The 11290-nt window shown below is 51.3% G+C and overlaps 1 protein-coding gene across 1 annotated transcript; it reads right to left on the reverse strand.

The window, feature by feature from the left end:
* Window positions 1–1283: 1283 nt before the first annotated feature.
* On the reverse strand, window positions 1284–11173 carry NCAPH (non-SMC condensin I complex, subunit H). The gene is made up of 17 exons (XM_010003919.1): window positions 11081–11173; window positions 10034–10126; window positions 8804–8942; window positions 8632–8634; window positions 8162–8280; window positions 7675–7864; window positions 6736–6827; window positions 6515–6612; window positions 5892–6040; window positions 4828–4934; window positions 4259–4381; window positions 3867–3974; window positions 3052–3219; window positions 2371–2487; window positions 2096–2193; window positions 1730–1805; window positions 1284–1343 (listed from the first exon to the last, which is right to left on the reverse strand). Exons 2-17 carry the CDS (start codon window positions 10079–10081, stop codon window positions 1284–1286), a joined length of 1695 nt encoding a protein of 564 aa, XP_010002221.1. The 5' UTR covers window positions 10082–10126; window positions 11081–11173.
* Between the last annotated feature and the right edge of the window lie 117 nt (window positions 11174–11290).

Here is an 11290-nt window from a genome sequence, read left to right on the forward strand (position 1 = left end):
AGGCGGGGAGGGGCAGTTCTGCCTGCAGCCCCCCCGTGGCTCCCTGAGGGGCTGGAGAGTCTCAAAAGACAACATGAGGGGCAGCAGGGGCTGAGCAGTGGGGCAGGATGTGGCCCAGATCCTGGGGGTGGGAGGTGTGGGGGTGAAGCAGGGGCTGCCACCCCAAATGGCCCCAGAAGGCCTTGGGAAGTGTCCCCAAGGTGTGGCCACAGGGGGGGTGTTTGCTGGTGCTTTCTGTTGTATCTCTCCCCTCAGAAGAATCCCAAATACATCCTTCCCTGAAGACAGTCCCTGCTTGTGACTCTTTTACTTAAAACCTCTTGTCTTGTGCCCCCAACCTGCCCCCCAGGCCAGCTGTGCCCAACATCTGGCACAGGGATGCCCTCAGGGGCAGGGCTAGCTCCACACAGAGCTCTTCCCACCCACCTCTTAGGTCTGAGGGTGCCAAAAAGCTCTAATGACCATGAACAGCCTCCCCAGAGGCTTTGACCCACAGCCATGGCCCGGGAGCTCCACTGAAGCTCATCTCAAGGGCTTCAGTCCCTCCCTGAGCTGGGCTGGGAGTGCTGGTCTCCCTGCCTCAGGACCTCGGACCCAATCCTGACCTGCAGCCCGACTTCCCAGCTTGATCTTGGATCTGCTCCAGCACCATGAACTTCCCTGGTGATCTCAACAGTTGATTGAACCTGGCCACCATCTCCAGGTTGGTTCTGCTCACATAGTTCAGGTGCTGAGGGACCGGGACCTGACTGGTGGTGCAAGGCTCACCCTTCCTGAGGGAGCTGCCCTGGTCTTGCTGTTATTAACCTCTCTCCAGTTTTTGGAGACTCCTCCTTCTCCTTCTAAAAGGCCCATCTACAAAGTCTGTAGCAATTTATTATCTTTAAACTCAGTATAAAAGGTAAATAATTTCACAGGAGGAACTGCAGGAACTGCAGGAGGAACTGGGAACGAGTTGAGAGTCAGTCCACGTACTGGGAATCAGGGACATGCAGAGGAGTCTTTAGCTGGTGCTTCCCAGTGAGATGGAGGAACTCCATGCTCCAGACCCAGAAAAGAGCTGATGGATTGAAGATGGTAGGAACTGCAACTGGTCCATCTGTACAGGTCCCATGTTTAGGTTTAAGTCTTCCTGAGGTGTGGAGAACAGTGGGATTTCTCAGCAACGGCACCAGGAGGAGAAAAATCTGCCACTGGTGAGAGAGTCCAGAGGGAGCAGAGGAGAGCTGGGAAGCTGAGCTCTGTCCTGGGGGTCAACCCTGGTGCTCTGCTCCATGTGGGGCTCAGTTGCCTTGTTTCACAAGGACATCAGAAAGGTCCTCTGTGCTCTCCAGCTTTAAGTTCTGGGAAAAGAAAAGTTAAGTTTGAGAAAGTTGGACTCTTGCTCCGACTCTGAAGGCCTGGCAGGAAAACTATGAAGGTTCAGAGCAACCCCAGCCCCTTCTGTCACCACCAACAAGACCAAAGATTCTCAGCTGTTGCTTCGGAGTCCAACACCCAACTTAGAACAACAAAATGCTGGTCCTGCTGCTGCCAGAGCTGAGGATGAGGAAGGACAGACAGCAGTTAGGCTGGAAGTGCTGTGTGCTCAACCACAGGCTGTCATTCCCAACATCTCAGCCTGGTTTATGTTCCATGTAAGCATGGAAAAGGGACTTTGGTTGTGAAGTCCTGGTGCATGAAAAGCACAGTCCTGCTTCCCCCATATGTCCCCCCACTCTGCACTCACCTTCTCATTTGCCAAATGCAAGAGGCAGGCAAAGGCCAAGGGCACAGACAGGTTGGTGGCCATCACAGAAGGCAGCCTGCAAAGGAGGGGGCAGGAGGTCAGGATGGCCAGAACCTACTGAAACCCAGAGGGCTGAGCATGTCTCAAGGACCAGGACACCAAGGATCAGCTCCTTCCCCAGCAATCTGGTTTTCTCTACCCTTCCCATCTGCGAAGCTGAATGCAACCCAAACTCCCCCAAAGAGCAAGAGAAGAGATTTTTTTTTTCCCCCAACAGGGTTCAATTAGCAGGTTGTTAATAGATATAGGAGGGGTCAGTTAAAGTCCATCCCCATCTTCAGTCCAGCCTTTCTAGGGCCTCCCTACCTGTGAAGCAGTTGATTTGTGATGTTGCTGAAGACCACCTCATCTGCTACCACTGACGTGTCCTTCTTCTCCATTTCCTCCTTCTCCTCATCTTCCATCTATTTAGTTAAAAACCAATGCAAGTTACACCCAGCCTGTCCTAACCAACTGAAGACTAACCAGAAAGGAATTGCTGCTAAACCTGGACTGTCTCTGCAGGAGTTAAGCATGGTTACCTGCAGAGCATTTTCTTATTCCTTGGACCCCTTGAGGTATCTGGCTCCACCTCCACTCACCTCTGCCACCATTAGTTTCTTCTGTCCTTCAGTCAAGAGCTCCCACATGTTTTTCTTCAGCCTCTTCATGTCCATTTTCTTGGCTGTCTTTGCATATTGAATTGCAATCTTATTGACCTGAGGAAAGAAAGTCCAGGGTTAGCTGAGAGGAACTGAGCAGGGGCAGCAGCACTATCTTCAGCCAGGAACAATCAGAACATGGTTCTCCTTGGGAACAACATGAATGTTTTCTTACCACTAAACCTTGGATTTTTAATTCCCTTCTCTTACACAAGTGTTTGTCTGGGAACAAAGTGTCCAGCAGTAAACCCAGGAGATCCTGCCCCAGGGAAACTGGTGTAGGATGAGGGGCAACAGCCTTAAACTAAGAGAGGGTGGATTCAGATTGGATATCAGGAAGAAGTTATTCACTATGAGGTATTTGAAGCACTGGAACAGGTTGCCCAGAGAGGTGGTGGAGGCCCCATCCCTGGAGACATTCAAGGTCAGGCTTGATGGGACTCTGATCTAGTCAAAAAAGGTCACTGTGCACTACAGGGGGGGCTGGACAAGGTGACCTTTAAAGGTCCCTTCCAACCCCACACATGCTATGAGTCTATGATTCTAACCACCTGAGGTGTTGGGACACTTTGCTCCAGACCTGCCCCGTGAGCAGCTCACAGGTGGGTGATGAGTCCTCACCTTCTGTGGCTCAGCAAGGAGGTTCATCTCTCCGTAGGTTGTGATCTCAGCATTGCCATTCAGCCTGTTGAGCTCAGCCTCTTGAGCCTCAGGGTGGGCAGTGAGGTTGAACACCCCTGTCTGGCTCAGGAACTGAACAGGTTCATTGTCATCATCACTGTCTGCAGCCTGAGCGAGAAGAGAAGCAGCAGTGAGGCCACCCAGAGACATCTCTGAGAAGCCAGAGGTGTCCTGCACTGAGAGAACAAGAGCACCTGCCTCTCAGGAGGGTGGTGACACCTGCCCACCTTCCCCATGGAGCATGTTCCCATTCAGCCTCTCCCCAAGGTGCTGAGGCTAAACCCAAGGGAGATCTTGAGCACAGAACATCCGAAGATTGTTCTACATGGAAAGGTCACAGACCCAAGGGCTCTCCTGCCAGCATGGGACCAGCCAAGACTTGTCACAACCACTCAGCACCGGCCTGGTAAGAAGTTGAAGCTTTAAAAGGAATTTACTTCAACAGGAGCAAACCTCACTGTGTAGAGAGATGACTGCAGAGGTGAGCAATGGCCTTGCCGCTTGTTTTAGCTGTATGGAAAATGCTGGAATGGAATTTTGGCAGCAAACTGACTGGCAAACACCAAAGGGAGATGGTTCAGTTGATGTTGTTAGAGCAAGGGGCCAGAGCAGAGACTCCTCCAGCCTTGTCACAACCTGCAGCACCAATTCCTTTCCCCTGGTCATTCATTCTGGACACAGCTTCTCCCCTAAATTATTTCCCCCCCACAATATCAAATACAGGCAAGAGGAAGAAGTCAGCTCGTTGCAGTTACCTGCAGGGCAGGGCAGAAGTTGGAGGTGTCATTGGGGTTGTTGTAGTCGTACTCATTGATCTCATCCTCAGGACACAAGGAGGTTCCTGGCTCAGCTGCCCTGCAGAGCTACAGACACAGCCAGGAAAGGAAAGACTCTAAATCCTTCCTCCAGCCTTGGTTCTTCATCACTTCCCCTTTTCCCAAACTGATTCTTCCTCCTCCTCTTCATCCCAGCCCTCTAGCAAAGCCCTTTGTAAAGCACAACAGCATCCACAAGTGGGTCGGGTTGTGTTGAGACACCCTGGCCCACCTCCAGCCCTGAGGAACATCCTGAAGTTCTCCAGGTGTTGGGTGGGGAGTGGTTTTGTGCATGAAATTGTCCCCAGCAGGCTCTCAGAGAAGGTTCTTACCTTAATAGCTGGTTTGAGGAACAGCTGGAGAATGTTGTTATGGTCATAGTTGAAGTCTGTGGGAAGTGTGGTGCTCTTTGTATTCTGGTTTTCCAGAATGGATTTGGCCAGAGTGACAGGTGCCTGGGGAAGGAATAAACGTCATGATCCATGAGCTGTCCACTCCTTGGGATATTAGTAAGTGCTCTGAACACAGGTTTTTGTCTGAAAGGAGGCGAGTTCTGAGATTCCTCCAAAGAGGAGATCCACACTGGTTCAGTCAGTGCACTCAGGTGGACCTTCAGGGTCTCCTGGGCTGGCAGGGTAAAACTCCATGGGTTCCTTGAAGTTCCTTGTAGTTCCTTCCAACCTGGCATTCTATGAAGCCAGGGAGAATCCAGGCTGGTTCTCCACCCCAACGCTGGTAAAAGCCTCTTGTACCTCAAGTCATAAGACCCCACATCAAGGAACATACATGATGTTGGGTTTGCAGAGCCAGTTTCACAGGAACCATTCAAAGACAACAGTTCCAAGCCACCGTGACAGGCCAAAAGAGAGAGAGCAGAAAGAAGCAGAAACTCTGCACCCACCTTGGTCTTACGGAAATATGTGGTGAAGTTAATCTCCTCATCAAAGTTAATTTCAAACACTTTCTTTGCATTCCTTTTCTTGGTCTCTTTTTCAGAGTTGGTGTCTGCTGCAGAAAGGAAGGGAAGTGCTTTGAGCGAGGACAAGCTCACTGCTGACTTGAACACAGGCCACCTAGAAGGACTTTTCCCGTTGTTACAGGAAAGCAAAAGGTGTTGTTCTCAGCTCCATGTTTTAAAGGGAGCCATGTCTATTTATAGAAAGAAGATTGCTTGGGGCAATCCCAAGCACAGGTTGGGTGGAGAATGGATAAAAAAAAGCCCTGAGGAGAAGATTTAGGGGTGATGGGTGATGAGAAGCTCAACATGAGCTGGCACTGTGTGCCAGAGCCCAGAAACCAACCATGTCCTGGGCTGTGTCACCAGCAAGGTGACCAGCAGGGCCAGGGAGGGGATTGTCCCCTCTGCTCTGGTGAGATCCCCCTTCTGGAGCACCCAACATAAGAAGGACATGAAGCTCCTGGAGAGAGTCCAGAGGAGGCCACAGAGATGATCCAAGGGCTGAAGCAGCTCTGCTCTGGAGACAGGCTGGGAGAGTTGGGGTGTTCAGCCTGGAGAAGAGAAGGCTCCAGGGAGACCTTAGAGCACCTTCCAGTGCCTGAAGGGGCTCCAGGAAAGCTGGGGAGGGACTTGGGACAAGGGCAGGGAGGGATGGGATGGGGGGGATGGATGAAAACTGGGAGAGGGAGATGGAGGTTGGACATGAGGAGGGAATTCTTTGTTGTGAGGGTGGTGAGAGCCTGGCCCAGGTTGGGCAGGGAAGCTGTGGCTGCCCCATCCCTGGGGGTGTTGAAGGGCAGGTTGGATGGGGCTTGGAGCAGCCTGGGCTGGTAGGAGGGGTCCCTGCCCATGCAGGCAGGTTCAATCTAGATGATCTTTAAAGCCCCTTCCAACCCATTCCATGATTCTGTGATTTCCTGTCCCTACTTCAGGACTCGGATGCCACCCATCTCCAACGGGCAGCAGGTCCTGGCCTCTGCAGTGTCTGAGTGTCTCTCAATACATACATTTCTGCCGAGGTTTGAACCTCCAGTGCTCTGGGCCAGCCCACATCGACAGAGTCCGGGGACTGAAGTAGGAATATTCCCCTGGTTTCATGGAAAGATGAAGGCACATGCTCCCAATGTCTCCTTCTCCAAAAGGAATCACATCAGTTCTGGAAAGAGCACACGTGCTGCTCAGTGAAATCATTCCTTTGGCACACACCAGGCCTGAGCATGCATTCAATATCCAGACACAGACGTGGACCTTTGCTCTGCCAGCATCTTTAACCAGTACTTGGTGATTTAACAGTACTTGGTGATTGTACAGTACTTGGTGATTGTTTTTTTCAGGAAAAACAGAGGTGGATTTGCCAAAGGGCAGGCTGGAAACTGGGCAGATGGAGAAACTGGAGGGTAGAAATGTTACTTGAACAGAACGGAAGCTCTAGGCAGATGAGAAACGTGTACATGGTAAATGAGACATTCCCCAGGGAGCTGTCAGAAGCTGCTGAAATGACAGATGCTCAGTGGCTCCTTACCTCTTGCTCTGGTTGACTGTTCCAAAGGAGCTGGGGTTTTCTATGAATTCCCCAATCTTGTCTGCTCCTGCACTCCTGGGGGAGTCAGAAATGAAGTCATCCTCTGGCAGGGCAGGAGCACAGTCCTCCCCCTCACTGTCGATCTGCCCGTTGATATCAAACACTTGGTCACTCTTCTTAAACTTATCCAGCAGGGCTGACACTGACTGTGCAAAGAGAAGGGAAATATGCAGGATATCAGCAGGCCTGGTGTTTCGTGGAGATGCTTCTGGAGGTGAGCACAAAGCACAGCTGGTCTATCCCACCCAGCACAGAACTAACCAACATACCTCATTGTGGGATTCTGCATCCCACTTTGTAAACTGGAAACCAGCCAGCGAGGAGCAGATGGGGCGGCTTTCAATGCACTGAGCGAGCAGGGCTGGGGACAAGGAGGAGAGGTTAGACACAGGGTGAAGCCACCAGCAGCTAAAACAAGTGCCAGGCATGAAATCATCCTTCAAGCCGTGTAGGAAACCCTCCTTGCATGTAGGGCTGGCTGCAAAAGCAGTCGGGCTCATTTCTCAGCAGAAAGGGTGAGTGGAGTTGCTGCTCTGACTCATGGGCATAATGCTGGGAAACTTCTCAGGGTCTGGCAGTATTTAAAGGCTCAAAAGACTCTAAGCAGCTCAGGCCTTAGTTTGGAGCACACTGATCTCAGCTGCTGCACAGCTCATGACAGATCTGCCAGAGGTTAAGCTGCACATAGCCATCTCAGACCTCCAAAGGTCCTGGTTTTGCAGCCACTGGCCTCAGACCTGAGCAGAATCAGAGCGGTGGTGCCACAAGGTGGGCAAGCAGCAACAAAAGCCCAGGTCAAGCTGGCTGAGGCTAAAACGAGCACGTGTGGGAGGTGAGAAGGATGGAAAGGTCTGGACAGAATCATGGTTTGGGTTGGAAGGGACCTTCAAGATCATCTAGATCCAACCCCTGCATGGGCAGGGACACCTCCCACCAGCCCAGGCTGCCCCAAGCCCCATCCAACCTGCCCTTCAACACCCCCAGGGATGGGGCAGCCACAGCTTCCCTGGGCAACCTGGGCCAGGCTCTCACCACCCTCACAACAAAGAATTCCCTCCTCATCTCCAACCTCAGTCTCCCTCTTCCAATTCAATCCATTCCCCCTCACCCCATCCCTCCCTGCCCTTGTCCCAAGTCCTTCCCCAGCTTTCCTGGAGCCCCTTCAGGCACTGGATGGTCCCCTCTGCTTGGTGGTTCCTGGCACTCACGTTTTAAATCTGTGACTGTCACAGGATCAGAGTTTGGCACCATGAGGGTCTCTGCAGAAGGGAGAGGCACAACCTTGGAGTCAAAGAGGAGCTGGCTGTGGCAGCCCTGGGTACGCAGCCCCATGAGGAAAACACCAACCGTGCTGCATTCATCAAAGGATGCAGCTGTTCTCTGGAACATGGGATCAACCTACAGGGTAAGGAATGAAGCAGAAAATCAAGGAGTGGAGTAGATAGAGTGGGTGAAGCAGGGCTCTGCAGGAGCAGATCCAAGGGGACACCAACCCACACATCTTTGTCAGCAATCGGGGAGCTCTCCCAGTTGCCTCATGCAAGAGGAAGCAACGTAATGAGGAACAATCCTGCTACAAGAGCAGGATTCAGAGGTAGAGCCTGAGAGAGGAATGCACCACCAGGAAAACAAGAGAAATGAAGATGAGGGGACATCTCCTTTCCTCCCCAAGAAGGCAGGTGCTACAGAACCCACCTCACATCTGCGATTGGCCTCCGACACATTGATGTTGTTCAGGTTCTGCTCAATGGTTTTGAGCGAGTGCTTCTTCTTTGTCTGCACCCTTTTGGCAGCCTCAGGGGCTGGGCTGTCTTCTGAGAGGGAAAGAAGAACAACTTGCAGTTAGAAAACTTGCTAAAATCCCCTGTGGAGGGAGAACACAACTCTTATTTCAGTTTGTAGGACAGACGGAAGCCAGTGGGTGTGAAGTTACCCAGTTAAGTATCTATCAGCATGAAGCACCAGTGTTTTATTGTCTGCATTTCTTTTTATCAACTTTATTTTATCTTAACTACATGTTTTCATTTCAAAGTAAAGGACAGTCAAGAGTGGAGCACTTCATTTTTAACATCTCAGATGAGGCCACCTTTCATCTGCATTCAAATCTGACAGGCCAGATGGCTGGAATACAGGATTGAAAAAGAGATTTGGGTCCTCATCTCCACCCTCTCTGCTCAAACACCCGGGCAAACTCATCTGGAATTTCTTAGGTCTTGGAATTTAAAGTTAGTGCTCCTCTCTCGGATGCACAAAGCACTTCAAAGTTCATGGGTGCTATACACTGACATTTCTCTCACACATAGGAGCAGCTAAAGAGAAAATGAGTGGGTGGCACACCTCCTCCTGGGCTGTCCACATTTTTGGTAGGGGCCGAGTCCTTCCCTAGGCCTCCAAGAACTTTGTAGGCATCTGCATGGACCGCGTCCACCCGCACGGCATAGATCTTCGCGCTGGCGTCGAGCGTGCCAGCTGCCACCTGGCAGGGGGAGAAAAGGGGCCAGGCTGAGTGAGAAAGGAGAGAGTCACTCACCTAGAAGATGCAGAAGATACAGAGCTTGCAGAAATTCAGGTCTGCAGCTTATGAGGAGCAAAGCTGTGAACAACTGGAAAAGGATTTATCCTGAAAGCCACTGGAGAGAAGTGGGTCGAGATGTGGCTTCGGCAGCAGAGCCCAGTTTGCTTCAGCAGTTCTTTTGGAGGGGACATAATAAGTATTACTTAAAGAGTAATACTTAGAGTAAATACTTAGAGTGATACTTAAAGAGCAAATCTTAAAGAGTAATATTTGGATTTGCCAAAATTAAGCAATAGAGAGAAGCAGAAAGGTGCAGATTTGCATCTACTAAGAGACCTTTCTCCTCCACTGCTCCTTCTTTGGGTTCATCCTGTTGGTATCAGCCTATTTTCCCAAGTTATATTTATTAAATGATATGCATTATACACATTATATTTATTATATACATTATATTTAGTATCTTTCCCAAATTATTATTTTCCAGAGTCAAAAGAGGTGAAGTGCAGGAGATGCCAAGTGGCTTTTCCAATCACAGACAACCCCAGGAAGCTGAAGGAGCACCCACTGAAGACCTGTGTGCTGTTTCCCACCCCTTTCTCAGTTTCACCAACCATAGCTCAGGATTCAACCATCCAAGAATTCAGTTCTCCCTCCCAACACCAGGGAATTATTATAGCAAATAAGTCTTGGCCCTGGCAAGTTATTATTCTGCTCCACACTGGATCAAAGTTAGCCTGGAAGCCACACTAACTTCCTTGCTCTCCCAGCCTTGTTTTGTTACCAGTAGTAACACCCACTGTTTACCTCAGAGCATCATATGTCTTAAAGAAGCTTCCCATAACTGAAAGAATTCAGCCTTTAATTCCTGTAGCACAAAAGGATTCAACACTGAAAGCTTCTGCAAAAAGCAACCGTGCTGCCTTGACCAGATATTTTTGGTGGAAGTAACCAGCTCAGTTTCCTTCAGCATCATTTGAGAATTGTTATTGACTAAACCTGAGGCTAAATGCCAGACAGAAACAGAGCACTCTGTGCCCAGTGGTTCCTCTCACCTTGAAGTTGGTCAGTTCAGAGTCCTTCTGTTTCAGGATGTCAGCCATATAGTCTATCAGGTGTAAGCCAAAGGCATTTTTCGTGGTGATTTTCTGAAACACAGCACAGCTCAGAACTGATCCCCTGGCACACGACACACGTCAAAGCCTTCTGAGCCCCCATCCCTCAGCACCACATTAACACATCTACAACCTACCCTTCAACACCCCCAGGGATGGGGCAGCCACAGCTTCCCTGCCCAACCTGGGCCAGGCTCTCACCACCCTCACAACAAAGAATTTCCTCCTCATGTTCAACATAAACCTTCCCAAATCCAGTTTTCATCCATCCCCCCCATCCCATCCCTCCCTGCCCTTGTCCCAAGCCCCTCCCCAGCTTTCCTGGAGCCCCTTCAGGCACTGGAAGCTGCTCTAAGGTCTCCCTGGAGCCTTCTCTTCTCCAGGCTGTACACCCCAATTCTCCCAGCCTGGCTCCAGAGCAGAGCTGCTCCAGCCCTTGGATCATCTCTGTGACTCCTCTGGCCTCTCTCCAGGAGCTTCATGTCCTTCTGATGTTGGGTGCTCCAGAAGGGAGAATCTCACCAGAGCAGGGGGGACAATCCCCTCCCTGGCCCTGCTGCAGACCTTCAACCACCTCCCTGGGCAGCCTGGCTCAGTGTTCATCAACCCTTTCAGTGAATAAGTTTACAGGATCACAGAATCATTTTGATTGGAAAAGGCCTTTTAAGATCATTAAGTCCAGTAATTAACCTAACTACCGACTCCAGTGCTAAACCATGGCTCCTGAGCACCCGTGGGGGTATCCAAAGCAGGACCCAGGGGACATGGTCTGTGCCACGTCCTGCAACAAAGCAGGGAGACACGGAGATGCCCGGGAGACACCAAGAGAAGCCAAGATCTGGACGCGGCTTCAATCAGGGCGGGGTCTCAGGAGGTTTGGGACAAGAATAACCGTGTAGCCGTGGCTTAAGGAGTTTGAAATCCCCGCTGGGCCTTGCAGCCGGGACCCGGTGGAGGCGGCCCGTGCTCAGGAGGTGAGGGACTCACGTTCTCGGCGGAGAGCTTGATGCAGGTGCTGTAGTGATCCGAGATCTGCGCGTTGCTCCACTGCGGGAGGGCCGGCAGCCACGGCTCCTCCTGCCTGGGGGAAACACGGCGGCGTGGGCACCTTCCCCATCCTGCTTCCCCCTCCCGCTTCCCCCCGCTCCCCTCCCCGTGACCCCGGGCCCGGCCCTACCTGGGGGCAGGTGAGCCGAG

This window comes from Chaetura pelagica, unplaced genomic scaffold, assembly GCF_000747805.2.
Source record: "Chaetura pelagica isolate M959 unplaced genomic scaffold, ChaPel_1.0 scaffold528, whole genome shotgun sequence".
Classification (NCBI taxonomy): Eukaryota; Metazoa; Chordata; class Aves; order Apodiformes; family Apodidae; genus Chaetura; species Chaetura pelagica.

Coding starts and splice junctions, on each gene's coding strand:
- NCAPH (XM_010003919.1), bottom strand. CDS start 10,081: ATGGCTGACATCCTGAAACAGAAGGACTCTGAACTGACCAACTTCAAG. Junction 4,935..5,891: donor GTTCAAACCTCGGCAGAAAT/GTATGTATTGAG, acceptor TCCTTTCTGCAG/CAGACACCAACTCTGAAAAA. Junction 2,488..3,051: donor TCCTTGCTGAGCCACAGAAG/GTGAGGACTCAT, acceptor TTCTTTCCTCAG/GTCAATAAGATTGCAATTCA.